Consider the following 25,681-nt stretch of genomic DNA (forward strand, 5'->3'; position numbering starts at 1 on the left):
GCCTTGTGTGGTAGACTGCTGTCTAAATTCTTAGAAAGTATGAGAGTCTGAGAGCAAGAAGCACACTTTTGCCTTTCTAGTTATTTTCTTCCTGAGGAGTTTGACTATGAATCTTTTCATCAAGGGAAGAGAAAAGCCTCAGCAAGTTACAGTGCTGCCTTCACACCTTATTTCCATTGGTGTAAGGATGTGATAAGGTGGAAATGCAGTTAGAATCAGAGTTCATCTTTTTTTCTTAATTTTATTTTATTGTAAAGATGCTGTACAGAGGGGTTACAGTTAATAAGTACATTTCTATTCAAGCATTTTACCCCCTCCTTTGTTTTTCTCCTGAGTTCATCTTTTTAAAAAATCAAAATTATCAAAGAAACCAGTAACTTTAAATGTATGTAACTCAACCTCTGCCATCTAATTGGTGGATATTTTGGTCTGAATTTGATCTTGTCCTCTTCTAGAGACATTCTTATCCCCGTTCTCACTATGATCCCCCACCAAGTCGACAAGCTGGAGGTCTGCCTCGCTTCCCTGGGGCCAGAAGTCACCGGGGAGCTCTTATAGATTCTCAGCAAGCATCGGGGACTATTGTGCAGATTGTCATCAATAACAAACATAAACATGGACAAGGTAAGAAGTATCTTTTTGTCCTCCTCAGGACCTCAGCATCACAGGTCTTGGGAGGGCTGATGTTGAAAATGTACCCTTTCCCCGACATATAGTGCATATTGACATCTGCATCATTCAAGGTCAATTGTACAAAGTGGGTATGAACAAATAACTCCAGGGGACTTTTAAGACCTCCTTTGGCTAAATACTCAACCACCACCCCCTTTGTGTTTATGAAGACCCGCCAGCACTTTTTCCATTATCCCTCAGGGCTGTAGGTCATTTTGTAAAATTTCTTGAGTTTTTTTTAGCAAATCAGACACCCCAAATTAAAAAGTACTCAATGCCAAATTTTTCTGAAGTGTCTATGTATACCTATGTCTTTCTCACCCTTCAGGCACTTCAGATTCTCTTGGAGTTCTTGTTAGATATCTCTGTCCTCATGTATAGATTATGGTTCAGTGTGTAGCAAATGAGAGTGTCTTTAGCAATAAGAAGTCCAGCTAGAAATCCAGAAAACACCTGGCCAAGCACCAGGACAATGATCAGGTTAGCACTGACCTTTAGCCCATTCCGCTCATGGACAGGCTGCAGTAAGCATCTCACACATATCCGTGGCCCAATTTTCTCCTCCATACAACTGTGGCCTCCACCCTTTCAACCCTGGAAGCAGAGGTGAGAGGAGGAGGGAATTCAATGAAATAATGGACTACTACTTATTTTTTAGACACTGTCAATCAGCTCTTTGATACAAGAGCTTAGCTGGTTCCTTTTTTATGAAACCACAAACAAGTTTTGTTTACTTTAGAGAGAAAAAACAAATCAAGGCAGTTTTCTAAATGGGTTAAAAATAATAAATTATTAAACCATATGATTGAATAACAGGGCTGAAAAACAATCTGTTACAAAGAACTCCTACTATAAATTTCAACAAATTTTGTTAAGCCAAAGCTAGTTGATCACATCTGTTACTAGTTAGATGTAAATTTCAGATTACAGATTAAAAAAATGAAATTGCTTTTGAAACCTACAGGCTTAAAAGAAGATTCTAAACATAACTTAATGAAATGGTATATTAAAGTCATTAAAATATTATTGATTTGTTGGATTTGAAATTTATTATTTTTAAATTCCAAGGCTTTATGACACAAGTTCATGAAATAAAGAGGAAGTAGTTAAAAGATTCAATTTTACAATTTGAAATTACCCACAATATAACCCATTTACTCAGAAAAGTATTTCAAAGCCTTCAAAAGAGTGGTGAAATGGACTTTGAAAATCCTAAATCCCATCATTTCCATAAAGGCGTCTTCATTTCCAGGGGAAACTCTCATCCTTCAATGTTTCCATATCCTACAAGAGCTCCAGCTGGAAACCACTTATTCATCTTCCTTATCGATCTGGATGCAGCACTTCTTTTCTGACATTTATATCGTATCATTTATATCTGACATATATCGTTTATATCCTTGTCTCCACCCCAACTCCACAGCTATATGATTCAAAATCATCTTAAGAATTTGTAAAGAATTGACTTTACCATATTCCACTGCAGAGTGTGGGCTCTCACCTAACCTGGATGCTTCCCTTATTCCAAAGGCTTTGAGGGGAGAGAGAATGTAGATGTATAACATTATGATTCCTGCCCTCCATGTTCCAACATGGCTCACCTTTCTTCTCAGATTCCTTCCAATGATATGGTCCATCTTTTGGCTCCTTGTTAAAGTCAAAGAGCAATAGGATTCTACTGTTTTGAAGTTTAATACAGCCCAAATTTTCCTGAAGCAGACTATGGGCCCACTTGATCACATTGAGTAGAAGGGAGTGTTACTGTCTGAGGAGAAGAGTAAACAACATATTTGACCTGTTTTATGTGATCCTGCCCACAGTTTTGAATCTCACAGTGTTAATATCTCTTCTGACTCATTAAGACTGGGAGCCTCTCCAGTTTAGGTTCTTGGAAATCTTTACATGAACTGATCTGTTAAGACTGTCCAGTACTTTAGCAGCTCTTGCAAAGGACAGTAAAAGGAAGCCAATATCATTCATAGTTCTTAATATGACCCAGTGGACTTGATGAGAAAGAAATAGCCCAGTGAGTCATCGTGAGCCTGTTGTCTTGCAGCCAAATCAGTTTATTCCTAAAAATGCCCCAAGTGGAGCTACTTCATCCACCCAGCCCTGCCTAAACCAATATATCCTACCATAGAAATGTTGTTGATTGGGATGCCTAGGATGCCAACAGGTCTCCTTATGTGTGATGAGGTGATATTAATAAATATGTTAACAATAAATATGTTAATAAGTGATAACTATACCCAGACCTGATCAGGGCTTGAAATATCCACAGTCTGAGCACTCTCAAAAAGGGAAAAATTTATTGTTAGTCTTCCCCATTCATAGCTCTGCACATTTGTTATCCCATAATCTATTTCTGTGTCTTTTTTTTTTTTTTTGTCGGTCGTGGGGCTTGAACTCTGGGCCTGGGCGTTGTCCCTTAGCTCTTCAGCTCAAGGCGAGCGCTCTACCACTTGAGCTACAGCGCCACTTCCGGTTTTCTGGTGGTTTTTTTTTATTGGAGATAGGAGTCTCACGGTCTCTCCTGCCCAGGCTGGCTTTGAACCGCGATCCTCAGATCTCAGCCTCCTGAGTAGCTAGGATTACAGGCGTGAGCCACCAGCGCCCGGCTTATTTCTGTGTCTTAAAATAAGAGCCTAATAAGTTTTAGACTGATTTATATGGAAAAGTGCCCTTCACCTTCATAGGCCACGGGCCTACAGTCCAGATGTTTGGTCTTTCAAAGCCCCGAGAAAAGACTTCCCAATCAACAAATGCAGAGTTCCAAAAGATAACTGTGGAGCAATCAATGATTCACTATAGCAAAATAATCTACTAACATGACAAGGTAGGAGAGTATATAAGTGGCCTGAAGATTAGAGGTATGAAAGGTTAGCCCTTGACAAGTTACTAAAGAGTCACAGGTCCCTTGCCTCTCAGTCTTGTCTTAGTACATCCCTGCGGACACCAGAAAGTAGACCAACAGCATTAAGCTCCCCTGTACAATTGTGCAGGTGGATCAGTCCCAGAGAATTTAATATTCTATACAGATTTGCTTCAGCATTTGAGATTGGCCATTTGGAAAGAGCAGTAGAATGTCTGTCTAGGAAGTGTTCATGCATGCATAGGAGTATATCTTTTTGGCCTGGGTTCCTAGCTTTTTCACTCAAAGCTAATGCTCTGCCACTTTGAGCTACAGCCCACTTCCAGTTTTCTAGTGGTTAATTAGAGATAAGAGTCATAGACTTTCCTTCCCAGGCTTGCTTTGAATTTCAATCCTCAAATCTTAGCCTCCTGAGTAGCTAGGATTACAAGCATAAGCCACTGGCACCTGGCTGTATATGAACTTTTATGGCATTGAAGATAATGAAATTGCTAAATTCTACTAGAGATATTCTTTATCAGGTGCTCGGAACAGACAGAACTCTACTTTCTGTGGTTTCTTTTATTATCATTTTGTTGTTGTTATTATTACTTGCCAGTACTGAGGCTTGAACTCAGGGCCCAAGACTGTCCCTTAGCTTGTCCTCTCAAGACTGATGCTCAAATAGTTGAGCCACACCTTCACTTCTGGCTTTTTGGTGGTAAGTTGGAGATAAGAGTTTCACTGACTTTTCTGCCGAGGCTGGCTTCCTTAGATCTCAGCCTCCTGACTAGCTAGCATAACTGATATGATCCACCAGCACCAGGCTTTGTTTCTATTTTGTTGGTGGCTTTAACATTGAGTCCAGGGTCTCATACATTCTAGGCAAGCAGTCAGCCACTTGAGATTTTACCTGGTCCTGTTTTTATTTTGTTTTATAAACAAGGTTTCACTTACTTTGCCCAAACTAGATTTGAATTCTGGATCTTCCTATCTCCACCTTCCAAGGAGTTGGGGTTACAGGTGTGCACTGCTACTCCTGGGATTAGAATTACCAGTTTTACATGCACCTCTATATACATGACAAAAACAAAGACTATTAAGCATCCAGGGCATAGATTCTAAGCATAGAAAGCCATCTTAGCTCTGTTACCATTAATCCTGTATTCTCTTGCAGTCTGTGTTTCCAATGGAAAGACCTATTCCCATGGCGAGTCCTGGCATCCAAATCTCCGGGCATTTGGCATTGTAGAGTGTGTACTATGCACTTGTAATGTCACCAAGCAAGAGTGTAAGAAAATCCACTGCCCCAACCGATATCCCTGCAAGTATCCTCAAAAAATAGATGGAAAGTGCTGCAAGGTGTGTCCAGGTAAAAAGACAAAAGGTGCGTTGGTTGGAGGCCCTGCCTTTAGTTGATTGACCTAGTCCTCAACTTTATTTGGTTATGAGAAATAACTGATCTTTGATTGAATAACACTTCTTACAAGAATTCATGTCATTCTTTCCTCTCTTAAGTGATTTATAAGTGATTTATGGCTTCAGAGCTATAATGAGGCTTTTGTATGTCTACCACTTCCCACATAGTCACACTGCTGAACTCGCCCTTTTCTAAAAGTAAAGACTTTACATCAACATGATTATTAGAAGGAAAAACAATCATATCTTTCATTTTCTCACTAACACATCCATAGCCCTTTTCTGAGAGGAGGAGAGATAGGTAAGTTATAGTAGAAGGAGACTAGGTTCTAATCGAAATATAAATCTTGTGAGACCTTAAAAACATGCCATAGCAACTCTGGGCCTTATCAGCCTCTTTTGAAAAAGTTAAAGTGATCTCCAAGCTCACATTTACTAGATTTTCCCCATTTTCTTTTTTTAATTTGTAAAACAAAATATTTGCATATATTTATGGGGTACAGTGTGATAATTTGGGATACATATATAAGATCCAATTATTAATGCAGAGTAATTATCATTTCTGTCTCTTCCAACATCATTTTTGTGTGTTGGGAACCTTCAAACTCTCAATAATTATTTTGAAATACATTATAAATTGTTGTTGACTCTAGTTACCCTACTTTGCACCAGATCTAATTCCTTTAACAATGTTTTATGTACCTCTTTACCCACTCACCTATTTCACTTTCTAACCTTTAACAATATTAAAAATATTTATTTTTATCTTTTTTCTTTTTTGCTAGTACTGGGGGTACTAGCCTCATGGTTACTTGACTTTTGGCTAGTTATTTTGGCAACAGAGTCTCTCAGACTTTTCTGTGTAGTTTGACTTCAAACCCACAATCCTCCAGATCTCAGCCTCCTGCATAGCTTGGGTTACTTGTGTGAGACACTAGCATATTACTTAACCTTTCAAAATAAGAAAATTGACTTGTTCAGAGCCATAAAATTAATTGATAAAACAAAGCCCAGAACTTAGCTTACCTCCAGGCCATTGTCTTTTCCAGAAAAAAAACATTTACTGATTCTTTTAAAGGTACATTATTTAAATATTGGTTTTAAGATAAGAGCTAAATCAAAAAATAGTCTGCAGTGGCAAAATAAACATGGGTAATTATGCATCCTAATCATATGTGGACAAATATCTCATAAGTTTATTCTTTGAGCTTTAATTTGTTGTTTTTTACATCTTTCTTAGCATATATTAGTTGTATAGGGGGATTTCATTATTTTAGTTCCATATTGAATATAATGTACCATGATCAATGTCACCCACTCACTCATTCTCCCTTATCTTCACCACCTTTGCAAAAACCATTTCAACTGGTTTCATTGTTCTAGCTGGTTATAACAGCCGATTTCCTACATTCTATAGTAAGTGAATTGGCTACTCCCACGTACATGAATCTGTCATTACTGATACCTTCTGTTTGAATTTATGTAAACATAGATGAAAAGCCAAACATTTTTAAATGTAGGCAGAGAGCTAAACTATTTAGTCCTTCAATTTCAGGAATCTTTCCTGAGAAACAGGGCAAACATGTACTTAGTCTATGTATATTTATTGAGCATTTTTATGTGGGCCAGTGATTCTGAAGTGTCCACACATTGGAATCATCTAAGTTTCTAAAACCACCTGTGTCCCAGACTTAGCGATTAACACTTAGTTGATTTGAAATGTGTCCTGGGTCTTGAACTTTTAAAAACATTCCTCAGGCTATATTAGTATGCAGTAAAGTTTGGGACACCAAGCATTAGTGACTCACATCTATAATCCTAGCTAGTCAGGAGGTTAAGACTGCAGGATCACAGTTCAAAGCAGCTTAGGCAGGAAAGGCTGTGAGACCTTTATCTGCAATTAATACTAAAATGACAAAAATGGAGCTGTGGCTCAAGTGTTCAAGCACAAACTTTGAGCAAAAAAGCTAAGGGAGAGTGCTCAGGTCCTGAATTCAATCCCTAGTGCCAACAAGAAAGGGAAAAAAGATATATACATATATATATACATATATGTGTGTGTGTGTGTGTGTGTGTGTGTGTGTGTATATATATATATATATATATATATATATATATATATACAGAGAGAGAGAAAGAGAGAGAGAGAAGGAAAGGAAAAGGAAAAGGGGAAGGGGAAGGGGAAGAGAAAGGGAAAGGGAAAGGAAAAGGAAAAGGGAAGATTGGGCACCACTGCTGTAGGCCCAAATGCTGATTCTCAGGAACCCACTGTAACCCACTGTATTAGAATCTGTGTTTTAACAAGCTCCTCAGATGATTCCAATACATTACAGTTGGAAAGCACTAGTTCAAGTCCAAAAAATCTTCTGCAATATATTGGTCTCCCTCTTCCAGAGAAAATGGAGCAGAGTATGGCTGGTAAAGACAAGAACTAATAATAAGCAGAGGGAGAGGCTTTGAAATTCACAAGGAAATTTGCTTATTAGAGATAGGAAATGGGCACATTCTAAAGATATGGGTATCACAGACCCCCAAACATGACCTTTTATAACATCAAAGTCTGTGATCTCACTGGATCCCTAAATCTCCTAGCATCACTCAGTCATAATTTCACCAATATAATTTTCTGACAAGGGTCTAACACCTAATGCAGGGTAACTTCATATAAAAGCTAATACTTAAACTGTACCTTCTGACCAAATTCCATTTCATATGTGCTGGTAATTTTATTGATACAGGTGATTCAAATAAAAGTGGAAAGAATTGTGAAAATAAGACCAGATCAGGCATTGTTTTTAAATGATTTCCTTCTCAGATTGGTAATGTTAATCAAAACATTCAGATATGCATTTTCACTCTTAAATAGCCTAAGAAAGAAATCAGAGATACATTGAAAGATACGGTTGCTACAGAACTGTTTATGTTTGTGGAAAATCAGAGACAATTGTAATTCCACAAGTATGGGAGCAGCTAAACTATGGCACAGATGTACTATGTAGTATTACACAGCCATGGAAATCATTGTAGTCTAAGATTAGGTAGCCTGGAAGGATATTTGCAATGTATTAAGTATGAAAAATGATATATCAACCTGTGCATATTTTGATCAATTTTTGTATTAAAACAGAAAGTGCTTACATATTCTTTAGAATAAAAAAGGAAATTGGAAGTGGCACTATAGCTCAAGTGGTAGAGTGCTCAGCTTGAACTGAAGAGCTGAGGGACAGCACCCAGGCCTAGAGTTCAAGCCCCATAACCGACAAAAAAAGAAAAAAAAAAAGAAAAGACTGGAAAGGAATCAGGCAGAATGTTTGCAGTGACAAATGATTGCTGACTCCTCCAGTGACCAAACAGGATCACATTCCTTTGCTCTGGTAGAGGCCAGCCTTACCTTGTACATCAGGACTGGGTAAGACTTCTGCTTCCTGAAAGTTCCCCAACTAACCTCTTCAACCTCCTATACCACCAAAATTCCTTGAATCTCCTACACATTTCCATTGGGTTTTCTCATGAAAATGCCCCTGTTAAGACTTAAAAGTTTCTTGGGCAAGAAAGGTGCATCTACTTCATCAATCATGATCACTTTCATAAAGACTGGTTTCTTAGTTTGTTCTAACAGAATCAGGACAGGAGCATTCTCATGAGAAATGGCAATATCCAGAAATGACTAGGGGCCTGGCCTGCCATCATGGAAAGAAAGAAGAGTAGGTGAGCATAGAGTGATCAGAAATCACATTGAAGTATGGAATGAGGAAAGTGGAAGATATTGCTGAGTAGGCCCTACTGAAGATAAACTTGGCCTCTTTTCATGTTTTCAAGTGCCAGCCATGTCTGACTCACTAATGGCTTTTGTTGTTTGTACATCTTTTAAGTCTAGCAAATTCAACACATGGAGAAGAGAGAGGTGATGGTTCTAGAGGACTCTCCAAAAGCCTGGCAGGACTTTGAACCTATTAATCCAATGCCATCTTGGACTCAGTTTTATGTCAGTTAGAGCCTCAACCAACATTAAGGTAGTGAGTAAAATTTAACAAGTGAGCTCAGATCCAATTCTAGAGGTGACAATTGAATATGGAGAAGTCCTTGTACACTCAGTGACCTGCTCCTCCTCATTTGAACAGTGTTAGCACATATCCCTTAATTGCCTAACATCACCAAGAACTGTCCTGCCAAGTAATTAGTTTTTTTTTAAGACAAAAGTAGAAAGGAAGCTTGATTCTAGAATAATCCGCAAATTGAGTAATCCAACCTGGAATTGTCAGGAGAACATGATGTTTTTGTTCTTCCAGTGCCAAATGGTGGGAGGGGGGAACTAATCAAGTCAGCAAGAGACATACAATAGCAATTTGATTATAACTTCTAGTCCAACTGTGTGTGATTGGCTGACAGTGAGTCTCCCCAATTAGAGTCACAGATCCAAAACACACAGCACTCCAGCAGTTTCATCCTCAACCATTGAGATATTCTTACCAATGGTTTCTGCGCATACTCAAAGTGTTCAGGGAGTCTAAGGTTTCTGTCTCTCGTTCTTGACACAGTGCACACTTTAAATACACAGCTGAAGAGGGCGCTGATTGCAAAGGTAGAAAAGCAAAACTTAATGTATTGTTAATCACAGCAAGGAAACTTTTGGTTGGGGGCTGAGGAAAAGGAAGGGTGGAGTAGAATGATGTAGTAAGACACTGGTACTTTTATTAAGCCAGGAAGCTGAAATCCAAGTTTAGTTTACACATTAAATGATCCCTGGTTGAGGGATTTGACCAATTTTTTGTGTCTCCCAAGCATTCATTTTGGCATAGCATACATATGACTAATCTGACATCTAGGTTTTGGCACTGGTTTTGATCCGGTATTATCATTTCCCTTACAAACAAATCAAAGAGCATTCAGAAATGTCAAGGCAATTTGGATAGATTCAATGGGCAAGTATATGCACATAAATGAGTGTCATGAATGTTTTCTAAGTATACCTAAAAGATGTCAGAAAAGTTAACCAAAGCCCTCTTTCAACCCATTCCCTGGGCCTCTCTTGGCAACAACTGGGCCGGAGAGAGCATGAATCTGACACAGTATGGAAAATATTGTGTTCCCTTAAGCAACTAAGGAGTTTGTATCTGTCTACATTCTTCCTCATCATGAATGGCTACTTCTCAGCAGTGATAGTGGGGAGATTTAGTTTAATGTAGTCTGCACAGCTATGGGTTCTCTCATTATGTGAGCTTCAATGAGAGGTTATACATCTATTTATGATTTGGTGGCTGTTGCAAAGGCAACCTGAGCTGACCTTATAAGGATAGGATTTTAGGCTGAGTGTGGTGGCACAGGCTTGTACTGTAACCCATGCCATTTGGTACTGGAAGAATAACATTTTGAGGATAGCCCTGGAAAAAAATTAGCAATATTGCATCTCAAAAAAAATGAGTAGGGTGTGGTGGGCAAAACTGCAATCCCAGCTATGATGGGGATCATAATTTAAGGCTAGACCCAAGAAAAGTGCTCAGAAAAATGACTGAAACCAAGAAAAGTGGCTGATGGTTTAGCCCAAGATGTACAATGCTTGCCTAACTAGAATGAGGACCTGAATTCAAACCCTAGTACTACAAAAAAATGGAACTTCTATTTCTGTAAGAATGTTCTTGTTGGTTATGCCCTTGTGATAAGTAGAAGGTGTTATGAACAATGAGATAGCTAATTACAGAAATTCACTTCTATTTTTTGGAAATCATTCCAAAATTCTACTTGTTACCTAACTTCAGAAGAACTTCCAAGCCCAAACTTTGACAGCAAAGGCTACTTTTGTGGAGAAGAAACGATGCCTGTGTATGAGTCTGTTTTCATGGAGGATGGGGAGACAACGAGAAAAATAGCACTGGAGACCGAGAGACCACCTCAGGTAGAGGTCCACGTTTGGACTATTCGGAAGGGTGAGCAAGACATTAATTTTTTATCTTTTATCTTTGTAAGGAGGAGAAGACTCAGCTTAATTTGGTTTTAACATGTACCTGTGTTTAGGTCAGAACTTCTCCTTTTTACTGAGAAACTGATACATGTCTTATAGAGTTGTTATTATGGCCTTGCAAATTAAACATGACTATTTTTATTAAACACGTCTCAGTTAAGTATTAACCTTTGGGGTTCTAGAAATTGTCTTTTCACACCACCAAAAAGTGGAAGAGGTGTTCTTAACTCTGGGGGTATGTCACAATCACCTGTGTGATTTTTTTTGTTCGGGGATTTCTGCTTGTTTGTTTCTTTAATACCAAATGTCTGGGCTTTACACCTAGTCTGGTTAATTGGTCTGAGCAGAGCATTGGTCTAAGCAGAGCCTGTCCATAATTGTATGTTGGTAAAGCTCCACAGATTCAACCAAGTTTACAAACTAGAATGGTATACTATTTTTCTTATATTTCTAACTTAAAGCTTGATAAGCAGGTAAACTTCATTCATTTGGAATGAAGCTAAGGACTAGAATAATGCTCTGGACTCTGGGATATAAAAAACTGAAAACCTCATCTTTGTCTTCAAGTTTATCGTTTTATTGGAGAAACAATCCAAGTCATGATGCACAACACTTTTGTACAAGAGTAGTGTTAATTAGTCAAGTTTTCTAGGAATCCAAGCATAAAGGTGAGATTTTACTTGAACATAACACACATTTTTCTACTGGCTCCCACAAAAGGCTCCAGATGCTCAAACTTCCATGTGTTTCACCCTTTACAGACAGTTACCTGTCCCTAAGCCAGAAATTTGAATTCAGTAAAAATTGGTAGGATATAAATATTTACATATTTAAGTTGTGGCCAGCTGAAACTAACAGAGGTGGTACTTGGACTATACTTTCATAAATACTGCTGCAGAATTGCTAAGGCTTTTGTCTCTCTCTTACCCAATAACCCCTCTTTCTCTAAAAAATATGTTCCTCCATACCTCTTAAAAATTTGGAATGTACATATATTTTTTTTACCCATGGTTGTTGGCTTTCTATCTAGGCATGTTTGTTTTCCATCTTTAACCTCATAGCTCATCTGCGATTGGTCTTATGACTCAACACTGGTCTGATGCTTCCCAAGTTGTGAGCCTAGTATTCCTTACCCCTCATCTCTCACCCCAGAGGTGACTTGTTAGTGGAGCATCTAAATAGCTTCCTTGTCAACATTTGCAGGGTCATCAAGGTCTGTGCATAGTGCGGTTAAAGAGGCTGATAGCATATTGCTTGTTAAGTACTGGACAATTTTCAGTTGTTTACCTTTTATTCTAATTAAAACTACACAGGCAAGGTTGAGACTGTGTAGACCATTCTATTTTAACTCTCCTCATTCTTTTCTTTTTTAAAATTTTTATTGTGAAAATACCATACAGGGTTACAATTACATGGGCAAGGTAATGAGTACATTTCTTATCAAGCATTGTTGCTTCCTCCTTTGTTTCCCCTTCCCATCCCTTCCCATCTCTCCCTCCTCCTCCTGCCCCACCCAGCCAAAGTTGAACAGTTCGTTTTTCAACATAACGACTTGTACATCTCACTGTTGCAATGAGTCCACCTGTATCCCTATTTAAACAATTTGTTTTTGCCCTTCCCCTCCACAAATTATACCAACATCAAATACAATGAAAGCAGGGGTTATACCATGGGGGAGAGACATACAAAGCAACAAGGAAATCATCTTATAAATATGTTAGAAACAATCACAACAAAGAAAACAATTGAATACTTATCTTAAGGCTTGGAAAAAATTATATTGAGTGAAGTAAGCGAGGCCCAAAGAAACATAGGTCCCATGGTTTCCCTTATTTGCAATAACTAGTATATGTCTGAGACAAGCAGAAAAGGTCATATAAGTTGACGTTCGGTGAAATGAATCCCCATTATTTTCAATAAGAGAAATCTAAAGGACCTGTGAATATTTCATGAAGAATAATATACTCTTCAGTGAGTTTAGTAACTGGGGTAGCTTCTACCTTACACAAATCATGTGGTCCTACTGCTAACATCCTTGTTTAGCCAAGAGGCAGCCCAGTGGTTTGGCAGGGATGTAGTCTATGAAGATTTTGGGCAAAGACAGGATTCCTACTAATACTGCCTGTGGCTACAGAAGCTCCAACCAGCACCCATGCTTGATTCCATGTGGTTTTCCCTAAGAGAGAATCCCGTGGCCCACAGTACTATCTCCCTTATCTCAATTCCCCGGAGAAGCTAAGGGGAGGTCAGTGAGCCAAGGAAACAAATGGGGTCAATTAAAACCCTGGAGTTCCTGGTTAAATACATTATACAACCCAGCTCAATACTCCTAAGCCCCAGTAATGACATGATATGTCCAGCCCAAGCAATAAAAAGAGTTGGTGGTTCCAGAAAGAGATGGAGTGTTCCTGATCTCCTGCCCTACTTTCTGCTTGGCCCCAGGCATCCTCCAGCACTTCCACATTGAGAAGATATCCAAGAGGATGTTTGAGGAACTTCATCACTTCAAGTTGGTAACCAGAACAACCCTGAGTAAGTGGTACCTCTTTTTACTGCTCCTTGGAAAAATATGTCTTGTTTTTCAATATATCATAGCCACAACTGAAGTCAATCTACATTAGCAATGCTCAATATAAACATCACATTACAGGATATTCTACTCTCCTCTAGGGGACTTAGCAGTAAATAGGTGGCTGAATTTGAACTGAAAAGCCTGAGCATGATGAATACAAACCCAGACATTGTCCAAGCATTACCTATCTCTAGTCAAGGATTTCTGAGTGTCTTTTTTTTTAAGTATTTTTTTATTGTGAAAATACTGTACAGAGGGGTTACAATTACATGGGCAAGATAATGAGTACATTTCTTATCAAGCATTGTAGCCTCCTCCTTTGTTTCCCCTTCCCATCCCTTCCCATCCTCCCCCCCCCACCCAATCCTCCCCGCCCCTGCATACCGCACCAAAGTTGTAAAGTTCGTATTCCACATAACGACTAGTACATCTCATTGTTGCAATGGGTCCACCTGTATCCCTATTTAAACGATTTGTTTTTCCCCTTCCCCTCCACAAATTATACCGACATCAAATACAGTGAAAGCAGGGGTTATACTGTGGGGGAGGGACATACAAAGCAACAAAGAAATAATCTTATAAATGTGTTAGAAACAATAGCTTGAAAGAAAAAAAAAACACTTGAATACATATCTTACGGTTCATTTCCCTAACATCATCTTATCTGACCTTTTCTGCTTGACTCAGACAAATACTAGATATTGCAAATAAGGGAAACCATGGGAACTATGTTTCTTTGGGCCTGGCTTACTTCACTTAATATAATTTTTTCCAAGCCTTTCCATTTCCTAACAAATGGGGCAATGTCATTCTTTCTGATGGAAGCATAGAATTCCATTTTGTATATATACCACATTTTCTTGATCCATTCATCTACTGAGGGACATCTGGGTTGGTTCCATATCTTAGCTATAGTAAATAATGTTGCAATAAACATAGTCGTGCTGGTAGCTTTAGTGTGGTCTTGTTTGTAAACATTTGGGTAAATGCCCAAAAGTGGGTACTTCTCTGAAGAGGAAAGAAGGATGGCCAATAGACAAATGAAGAAATACTCAACCTCCCTAGCAAAAGAAATGCAAATCAAAACAACATTGAGATACCACCTCACTCCAGTTAGAATGGCTAAAATCAAGAACTCTAATAACGACAGATGCTGGAGGGGATGTGGACAGAAGGGAACCTTATTTCATTGTTGGTGGGAGTGTAAACTTGTTCAACCACTTTGGAAAGTAGTATGGAGGTTCCTCAAAAGACTCCACATAGAGCTCCCCTCTGAGTGTCTTTTATGAAACTACTAAGCCAAGTAACAGGAGGGTTTGAAGAAAGCTTCACAGGATTCCAAGTCTAATCGTGGAGACTTATTATCTGGAAGGCCACGGGTTCTGATGGTGGGAATGAAATTCAGAGAGCAAAGGCACATTTATTAGTTCCTGTGTTGAACTATCCCCCCACCACTCCCAGTGGTCATGTTTTTGTTTTTTTATCTTCAAAGTTCTCAAGCATTCACTCATAGCTGCAACTCTCCCACTTTCTACGCTAGATGGAGCCTAGGGACTAGATACTGCAGGGCCCTGAGATGGCAGTGATGGTAGGGGTGGGGAATTACTTTTAATGAAACAAAAAGCACAACATTTCTATCCGCAGGGAATTCTAATGGGCGAGACCGAACATGAAAATGCCTTTGGTATGAATTAGTATACTTTTGGAGGACTTAAATACCTAAAGTGCTCAGAGGAATCTGCAAAGAACAATGAGTTAAGAGCCAGGTGGGCTTAGTCGGGGAAGGCTTCGGGGAGGAGGTGCGTTTTGAAAGAGAAGGGTGTGACTGGGCACCAGGTCAAAAACTCAGTCCAGGAAGAGGGTGCAGCCTAAGAGAAGACTCAGACAGGAGCAAACAAGAAATGTAGGTGTGAGTGCGGAATGATCACAAAGCCTGCATAGGGTGCACTGAAAAGAAGAGTTGGTAGCAAGTAGTCAAAAGGACCAAAAGAAGCCAGTGAAAAGTTCACATCATTTAGATAACACTGGGAGTTGCTCAAAAATTACAAACAACATCCCAACAACACAAGGGTGCTTTGGAAAGATGTCTCTGGGCTTTTTGTTTTGTGCTAGCCCTGGGGCTTAAACTCAGGGCCTAGGTGCTGATTTTTCCTGAGCTTTTTTTGTTCAAGACCAGTGCTCTGCCACTTGAGCCACAGCTCCACTTCCAGCTTCTGGTGGTTAATTGGAGTCTTATGGACTTTCTTGCCCAGGATAGCTTTGAATCACAATCCTCAGATCTCAGCCTCCTGAATAACTAGGATTGTAGGCATGAGATACTGGCACCTGGAGTCTGGGCTATTGAATAGATTTATTCAGCAACTATTTTGATGCAGCCGGCTTATGAATAGTCTAGTTTGCTAAGCTAAGAAATTGGATATGATCACAAGGCCAGAAAATCACAGGGGAAAATTTCAAGCACGTGAATGGTATATTCAGATGTTAAGAGGAGGTGCTTGCTAGGGGGAGGGATAGAGTGGTGGGATATTAGCAATAGTATGAACTAGGATGTTACTATGCTATACTAAATTAATGAGAAACTGGAAAAAGTCACTGTGTGACTGGTAAAATCAGCAAGAAGGATGTTGAGAGAAATGAGTCTGAAATCATTGGGTGAGTAAGAACACCATTTATCAGTGGGAAACTGAAGATCAAGCAGGTATTAGAAAAAAACAAAAGAACTTCACCTGGAATGTTGTTCAGATTATGATGCCTGAGGGCCATCTGAGAAGAATTAATGAATAGACACCTAGAAATAGAGTTGATGAGGTCAATTATTTGTCTTCCACAGGACGGATAGAAAATAAAATATACACTATGAAAACTACAAGGTGTTAAGAGTCCTTACACGTTAGCTAATGAGGGCCTGGGATTAAAGGAAGTAGACTCTAGGACTCCAGGGTCAATGATGTAACTAATGAAATTATTATTACCCTCAAAAATATATTGTAGCTAATACCATGAGCAAGTCATCATGTCAGGCTTCATAGGACCTGAAAGATGATTTAGACATACTCTATACCCATAGAAGTTAGGATTTGGAACGTACAGTGGAAGTAGGTACTATGTACTTTACACTCTGCAGCCAGAGGAAGTAAAAAAGGAGAGATCCAGTGGGGTAACCTGGATGGACCAATGTGCTAACCCACACCATCATGTGGGGCCCCTACAAGATCAGACAGTGCTCCAGTAATATATTAAGTAATCATATACAGTGCCCTTTTTGACCTGATGTCAAGTGAGCCACCTAAATAGCAAACAAAAATGCTTAGGTTTGACTCTTAAGAAGCCATGTGTTATTCTTGGGATTCTTACCAATGCCAAGTTTTGAAGTGTAAACTTCATCTGCTCCCAGCAATGTGTTTCAGAGGCTATTTCACTGAAACCACCTGGCATTGGTATTTCTAACCCTATATTGGGTCCATGAATAAGTGGGAAAGGATGAAGTGCATTGATTCTGTTCCTAATTTACTCTGCTCTCCTCTTACACTCTGTTGGCCATTTTGTTTTTGCCTTATAGGCCAATGGAAGATCTTCACTGAAGGAGAATCTCAGATCAGCCAGATGTGTTCAAGTCGTGTGTGCCGAACAGAGCTGGAAGATTTGGTCAAAGTTTTGTACCTAGAGAGGTCTGAAAAGGGCCATTGCTAAGCAAGACTGACAAGATTGGATAGTGTTAAGCAAGAAAACTCAAGCTGCAGCTGGACTGCCAGCTTATTTTGCTTAAGTCAACAGTGCCCTAAAACCCCAAACACAAATGCAGTCAATTATTCACGCCATGCACAGTGTAATTTGCTCCTCTATGTGCAGTGGTGTGTCAGCCTTTAGACATCTCCTGTAGACAGACTAGAAGACTCATGAATGATTTTTGGGAAGAGGAGGTATAGAATACCACAATGTACCTCTAGTTTACTGGAGAATCACATTTATTTGCAGGTTAAAAAGAAAAAAACAATGTTTGTATCTAGACAGTTACTCGATGAAAAGAGAAAGGAATTGCTTAATAAGAGTTTGGAGTACAGAGAAATTAATTGGCTCTGAATGTTAGTGTGTCTTTTGTTCTGTAAAAAAGGAATGGAAACTAATTCTGGGGCTGTGGATACTTTTCAGTAGTAGAGCACTACATAGCATGCTTGAAGCCCTGGTCTCCATACCCAGCACTGCAGCAAACATTAAGTCCCCATCCCCAGACACAGACATCATACCCACACACATGCACACATGAAACTACTGCCTGTATTTTGGTGTTATTTAGCTCCCAAGGATGTTGGTAGCCAGGAAAATACAGAATTATAAGCAGAGGCTTTTCCTTTAAGCCTTTGAGGTGGGTGTTGTAGTCATTAAATATAATGGCAGAGTGAAGAATAGGCACATCATTTTGTAGCCTTATTCACTTGGAAATGATAAACAATTTTTCCCTAAGCACCCCCTTTCTCTTGTGTCTTGATACTTGTGACTCCATACGGATGTTAGAAATGAGTAAAGTACAAAGGAACTTGAAGACAGGAAATAATAAAAATCAATCAGGCTATGGTTTCGTTGTCACAGCAAAAAACTTACCAACTAGTAGATGGATACTCAATAGTTTTCTTGAGGATATATTTGTCTAGACAATATATTGAATTATTAAATCTAGAAGCTCCTTTAAAGGACAGTTTTCCTCCTCCAAATATAGGAGTTGTTTTTCTGTTTGTTTGTTTGTTCTGGGGGTGTATTGCTTTGCAAAGAAACTCAGTCTTGATGAGCTTCTGAATGTTGGCTGAAGAGCTAAGAGTTATTGTCCATTTAAGAAGGAGAGAATTGTGATAAAGATTTTTCTCTAAACCTTACTTCCAACCTTGCATTCTCCACCAACCATGGATTTGAATTGGAGATCCTAGCGAAGGCTTTTCTTGTAATGTCTTTTACAGTCCAAATACCACAGCATAAATGACCTACTCTGAGGCCTGGCTTTAGAAATCATTTTTGTGTGAAAACAGTAAATTCCTTTTTATTTAATTTTATTGTAAAGGTTATGTACAGAGGGGTTACAGTTACATAAGCCAGGGAATGAGTACATTTCTTTTTGAACAGTGTCACCCCCTCCTTCAAACAATAAATTCTTTAGAGCAAAAGTAATTAAGCCTGTCTCCTGGATTTGTCCCCTATGAAGGACATGAATGAACTCTAGTGAATATTTAGATGTATTAAGAAGTCAGAAATACCATATTTCCCACTCCAAGACCACCAGTATGATAACATGTTTTTCTGTAGTGTATTTGACATGAATTGGGAGAAATGTAAGAAATCCACCCATTACAGCCACAGTTTCCATTAAAGAGACATAGGGGTCTTGTTACCAGAATAAGCCTCTCACTGGCTCATCACACACATTCTCCTCAGGAGAAGAAAATAGGACATCCTGGGCTGTAAAGATACAGAGAATTATTGTGGGGGAGAAGGTTACATGGCCTCCCTATCAAAGTTGTTAGTATTGCTGTAGTGTGGAGACCAGCAAGCAGATCTCTGAAGCAAAGTGGTGATTTCCCTTTTGGATGATTCACCCCAAATCCTTCCCACCCAGGTGCTCTCTGAAAGCTCAGCCTTAAGGGAACACCCAGAGAACTTCCCTAGATAGCAGATAGTCTCTGTCTCTAGGTGCTGGGACATGCCTTTCCAAAGTGCTGTGGAAGCAGGAACCAGGAAACTGAGTAAAGTCAATGTAGAAACCCTCCAGTATTCGGTGTTGTGTCAGGAGTAGGATATAGCAAAAAGAGGCTAATCCACCTGTAGTTAGTAGAGATGAATGGATATGGTTCTTATTGTGTATTTATTTGTATCACAAACACAGTTGAGACAACAAGACCATAGCACCATTTCACAGTTGTAGCCACTTTCTACTTAGCTCATATAAAAAAGTAAGAGTAACATATAACAGTATTACCCTTTCACTGTTCTTACTGGACATGTACCAGTCGATGGTACTTATTTATGTAGTCACTGTGTTTCTGGATCTCTAAATTAATAAAATTGTAATTTTGAAAACTCTGTCTTAAGCAAGTCATATATGAGTGCTTGAATCTCTCTCTGTTCCATAATGGCACATGGGAAGGACCTCTCACACTATAGCATAGTGCTTCATATTCCCTGGATTTTCAAGCCAGCTCTTATCCTAAAAACTATGTTTGTCTATCTCTCCAACTATAAAATGGGATGATCATGGTACTATTGCCCTTGACTTCAATCTTGCAGGAAAGTTTAATTTTTTCAACATCTATAAAGTCATTAGAATAGTGTCTGGTACATAGTGAGCATCAATATGGACAGCTAGGCACTGAAATTCACCACTGGTTTCTAGCCTCCTTTTAATGTATTGATAGTTTTCAACAGGACCACCATTTTTATCTTTTGTTTACAAATTCTGTTTTTAGTTGTTTTTTTATTTTGAAAACACTGTACAAAGGAAGGGTTATAGTTACATGAGCAAGGTAGTGAGTACATTTCTTATCAAGAATTGTTGCCTCCTCCTTTGTTTTTCCCCTACCATCCCTTCCCTCTCACCTCTTCAGCTACACCCTCCCTCCCCCACCTAAATTGTAAAGTTTGGTTTTCAACATAGCGTCTCGTACATCTCATTGTTGCAATGGGTCAATCTGTATCCCTATTTAAACAAATTGTTTTTTCCCTTCCCCTCCCCAAATTATACCAACATCAGATACAGTGAAAACAGGGGTTATGCCATGGGCAGGGACATACAAAGCAACAAAAATAATCACATGGTACCTTATAAATATGTTAGAAACAATAGCAAGGAAGAAAAAAAAACACTTGTCCCTATCTTGGGGTTCATTTTGCTTAACATCATCTTATCTGACCTTTTCTGCTTGTCCCAGACAAATTGTTAAGCAAGAATTTGTATAGATTGTAGGGTTGTGTATAAAATAAGAGTTTTGTCATGCATGTTGATCCAGACAAATCTTTCAAACCTGCAATAACAATCTTAATGTGTGCTATTACAGAAGTCAAAATATGAGAGGGCTTCAAGAGAGTAATCAAAAGTTTCAAGTTAGATGTCAAATAATGTAAAGACAGAAAAGCATTCATTGGAGTTGGCAACACGGAAGAATAGCAGTATGTGACCAGACCAGTGGATTGTAAAGAAAGAGAGAGAGTAGCAGTTCAAGACAACTTACTAGAGAAGCTCCTGCAGAATGCAGAGATATAGTGAAGGGAGTAGCTCATGTCCATCCACTGCCTCTACCTCCACACATCTCTTGACAATCACTAACGCTGCCAACTGTTGTATTTCTGGTGGAGTTCATTGCACTAGTCCAAAAGTATTACCATAGTAATGGCACTTGAAATCAATCCTCTGTGTTCTCCAGAAACAGTGTCCTGTGCACAAGTAGAGAGAATAATCTTCTACCTTTTCACTGGGTTGTTACTTTGTCACCTTAAATTAAAACATTCACATTAGCTAGGTACCAGTGGCTCATACCTGTAATCCTAGCTACCCAGGAAACTGAGATCTGAGTATCAAAATCCAAAACCAGCCCAGGGACAGAAAGTCTGTGAGAGTCTTATCTCCAAATAACTCTGGGGGAAAAAAGCTAAAAGTGTAGCTATGGCTCATGTGGTAAAGTGCTAGAGCAAAACAGCTCAGGGACAGCACCCAAGCTTATTGAGTGTATTATATGTGCACAAAAAGAAAATCTTGTGTCCCAGTATATCACAGAGGGTTCCCTAAGAACGAGTCCTCTAGGTTCTACTTTCAGCCCTTTTATGAAGCCTAAAGTCTCTGTGCAGAATACTAGCCTCCAAGACACAGATAAAATGTCCTCCAACCAATGGAATAGAACTGAAGAACCAGAAATGAACCCACAGACCTATAGTCATCTAATCTTTGATATGGGAGCTAAAAAATCAGAATGGAAGAAAGACAGCCTCTTCAGTAAATAGTGCTGGCAAAACTGGTTAATCACTTGTAGAAAACTAAAGCTAGATCCTTATATAGCACCCTGCACCAGAATCAACTCCAAATGGATCAAAGACCTTGAAATAAAGTCAGACACCCTGAAAACATTACAGGAAAGAATAGGAGAAACTCTAGGGCTCGTTGGAACAGGTCAAAATTTTCTTAATAAAGACCCAGAAACACAACAAATCAAAGAAACGTTGGATAGACGGGATTGCATGAAACAGCAGAGATTCTTCATGGCAAAGGATATAGCAAGATCAATAAAAAGCCCACAGATTGGGAGAAAAGCTTCACTAGACATACAACAGAGAAAGGCCTCATATCTAAAATATACTTGGAACTCAAAAAATTAAATCCCCTAACAATAAATCCTCAAAGAAACAACCGCCCAATTAATAATTGAGCTAAAGACTTAAAGAGAAACTTCTCTGAAGAGGAAATAAAAATGGCCAATAGACACATGAAGAAATGGTCAACTTCTCTATCCACAAAAGAAATGCAAATCAAAACAACATTGAGATTCCACTTCACTCCAGTTAGAAGGATTATAATCAAGAACTCTAATAACAACAGATGCTGGAGGGGATGTGACCAAAAGGGAACTCTATTGTATTGTTGGTGGGAGTATAAACTTGTTCAACCACTTTGGAAAGCAGTATGGAAGTTCCTCAAAAGACTCCACATAGAGCTCCCCTATGACGCAGCAATCCCACTTTTGGGCATTTACCCAAAAGATCACAAACAAGACCATACTAAAGCTACCAGCACAACTATGTTTATCGCAGCATTATTTACCATAGCTAAGATATGGAACCAACCCAGATGCCCCTCAGTAGATGAATGGATCAAGAAAATATGGTATATATACACAATGAAATTCTATGCCTCCATCAGGAAGAATGACATAGACCCATTTGTTAAGAAATGAAAAGATTTGAAAAAATTATATTTAGTGAAATAAGCCAGGCCCAAAGAAACATAGGTCCTATGGTTTCCCTTATTTGCAATAATAGTGTATGTTTAGGACAAGCAGAAAAGGTCAAAAGCTATGTACCTATGACCATATAAGATGATGCAAAGTGAAATGAACCCCAAGATAGGGACACAAGAAGTTTTATCTTTCTTGCTGTTGTTTTTAATGTACTTATAATGTACTATGTGATTTTTTTGTTTCTTTTTTTTATTGTGAAAATACTGTACAGAGGGGTTACAATTACATGGGCAAGATAATGAGTACATTTCTTATCAAGCATTGTAGCCTCCTCCTTTGTTTCCCCTTCCCATCCCTTCCCTTCCTCCCCCCCCGCACCCCCAATCCTTCCCACTTATCCCCCCACCAAAGTTTTGTTTCTTTAATATGTTCTTCCCCCATGGTATAACCCCTGTTTTTACTGCATTTGATTCTGGTGCCCTGCATCTTGTTTATACATTTTTCTAATTTGGAGAGGGGAAGGGAAATAACAAAATGCTGAAATAAGAATACAGGATGACCTATTGTAACAATGACATGTATGAGTCACTATGTTGAAAACAAACTTTCCAACTTCCTGGGGGGGGAGGGGAGAAGTTGGGGAAATGGGGAGGGAAGAGATGGTAGGGAGAAAACAAAGGAGGAAGTAACAATGCTCCATAGGAAACGTACTCATTCCCTTACTCATGTAACTGTAACCCCTCAGTACACTATCTTTACAATAAAAATATGTACTAAAAAAACTGTCTTCCAAATTTCTTTCCCTTTTAGGGCACATGCACTGCTTTGATTTCCTCCTTCAACCCCTCCTTGAAATTGACTTCAGGGTCCAGCAATCATACTTGAAATTCTCAGACATATTTTAAAGCTCCAATGAGAGAGTGTCCTCTTTTTTTTTTCTTCTCATTTTTTTTATTTTTTTTAATTGCAAAAATACCTTACCCTCATCCCAAAACCAGGCAGGGACTCATCAAAGAAAGAGAACTATAGACCCATTTCTTTGATGAACATTGATGCAAAACTTCTCAACAAAATTTTGGCCAATTGACTTCAACAATTCATCCAAAAAATTATACACTACAATCAAACAGGATTTATTTCAAGGATGCAAAGCTGGTTCAATATATGCAAATCAATTAATATAATTCATCACATCAACAAGAGCAAGGATAAGAACGACATGGTTATCTCAATAATGTAGAAAAAGCATTTGAGAAGACCCAACACCCCTTTATGATGAAGCCTCTGGAAAAACTAGGAATCCAGGGAACATTCCTCAATACAATAAAGGCTGTATGTGACAAACTCACAGTCACCATTATACTTAATGATGAGAGTGTCCTCTTGAATCTAAGGCTCCAGCCACATCATTCAGTTATCCTTAAATATTTCAAACACCTTTGTAACTTTGTGCCTTTGACTATGGTTCTACCACCAGAATGTTCTTCCCTCTTGTTTGGCTGAACAAAACACAGACCCAATCCCTAACATTAAGTTCCTGATGGAGTCTTACCTGATCCTCTCCTAGTTTTACAGCCCTTCCCCTTGTGTACTAAGTCCTCCAACCATGGTAAGGTACTCCATGTTGCCTCAAGTTTTTAACCAATTATGAACTAACTGTGTATATGACACTCATCCTATAAGATTATCTTGGAGCTGGAAAACTCTTACCACTTCATGGCATTATACCTATTTTAATGTGACAGTGTGGAACATTATCCTTTCTTATTTCTTTTTAAAATTTTTATTTTGTATTTTTATTATAAAGATGATGTACAGAAGAGTTATAGTTATGTAAGTCAGGAAATGAGTATATTTCTTTTTAGACAATATCACCCTTCCCTCACTTATTCTTGTTTGTGGAGCTGCTACTGTTAAAAAAAAATCCCTACTGCACAGTAGGGCCATCCAGCCCTCAGATCTTCAAAATTATTTGAAACATGATGGGAAAAATATATAATGCTTATCGTTGGTAGCCTGAGGCCCACTGCCTGTATTGATAATCCATATGACTCTTGAATGTTGTTATAAATATCCAAATGGCCCCTGGCAGAAAGAAATATTCCCCACACCTGGAAAGATAACAATATATTTTTGTGCCATACATAATACTTTATAATGATAACAAATGACTATATTATTGGACAATATATTTATGTTTTTATTGTTATTTTATATTTTTATTGTTATTTTAAAATAATTCTTACAAAAACAGGGGTCTGGGAATGTAGATCAGTGGTAGGCTCTGGGTTCAATTGCTAGCACCAAAAACACCCAACAACTTTAAAATAGCCTCATGAGTTATTTCTGGAAAAAGGTACCATTATCATCATCTGAGGTGGTAGCTCCCCATGTGTTACTGTCCCCAAAGACTGTCCAGTGGGATAAGATGTGGAGGTGGAAGACAGTGATAATCATGCTCCTATCTCTGTAAAGTCTTACAGGAAAAAAAAATTCTATAGCTGTACAATGTGCATGCACATAAGAGTTATTACATGTCAAAATATAAGAAAAATAGAAGCTTCTAAAGTAATAAAGTGACAGTAAGCAGGGTTACTTAGTACTAAAGAAATCATTATTTTAGTATAGTCTAGTATAGTGTGGGTTCTAGAATAGTGCTTTGCCACATACTTGTCACTTAATTTCTCTAAGCAACTCCCAGTCGTGCCTACTCCAGTCATGGTTAAGTATCCTGTACATGTGCACCATATTTTCTTTTAGAGTCTTTTTTGTTTTCTTTCTATATTTGGTTATGTTTAAATACACAGATACCATCGTGTTTCTGTTTCCTACAATATTTAGTACAGTAATATGCCAGTCAGGTTTGTAACCTAGAGGCAATGGGCTATACCATATAACATTGAAATAAGCTATACGACCTAAGTTTGTGTAAGTATAGTGAATGATGTATAAAATTTGGCAGACTCATGTACTAATACATTTGAATCTATTCAAGTCACTAAGAAACACATGACTGTATATGTAAAAACTTTAAAATATTTGTCCACCCACAGTCTTCCTAATTAGATTGGAGATATTGAAGAAGGCAGGGACTCAGTGCTCAGCACTTTACAGTAAATATTTGCAAAGTGAAGACAATATCTAACGAGATTCTTTCTCTAGTAGGAAAAAAAGCAGCTTGTGGAATGCTTAAAAATGTATAAGGACATTTCATTTGTCTTCTACTCTAGAAAACCCAACAAAATATAGGTTGAGAAATATAAATTTAAAAATACTTGCTT

General features: G+C 38.5%; 1 protein-coding gene across 4 annotated transcripts in view; it reads left to right on the top strand.

Annotated features, from left to right (window-relative positions):
• Positions 1-19,506, top strand: part of Chrdl1 (chordin like 1) — a 121,260-nt gene extending 101,754 nt beyond the window's left edge. For 2 of the 4 annotated variants that reach the window (XM_070039904.1, XM_070039905.1), the window contains exons 8-12: positions 456-624; positions 4,701-4,910; positions 10,699-10,866; positions 13,344-13,433; positions 17,033-19,506. In XM_070039904.1, the coding sequence (XP_069896005.1) occupies positions 456-624; positions 4,701-4,910; positions 10,699-10,866; positions 13,344-13,433; positions 17,033-17,163 (768 nt within the window). In that variant the 3' untranslated portion in view covers positions 17,164-19,506. The remainder of the gene's footprint in view (positions 1-455; positions 625-4,700; positions 4,911-10,698; positions 10,867-13,343; positions 13,434-17,032) is intronic. The other 2 variants (XM_070039906.1, XM_070039903.1) reach the window with 1 other exon arrangement.
• The last annotated feature ends 6,175 nt before the right edge of the window (positions 19,507-25,681 follow it).

Source organism: Dipodomys merriami, unplaced genomic scaffold (genome assembly GCF_024711535.1).
Source record: "Dipodomys merriami isolate MVZ:Mamm:240054 unplaced genomic scaffold, mDipMer1.0.p SCAF_3, whole genome shotgun sequence".
Classification (NCBI taxonomy): Eukaryota; Metazoa; Chordata; class Mammalia; order Rodentia; family Heteromyidae; genus Dipodomys; species Dipodomys merriami.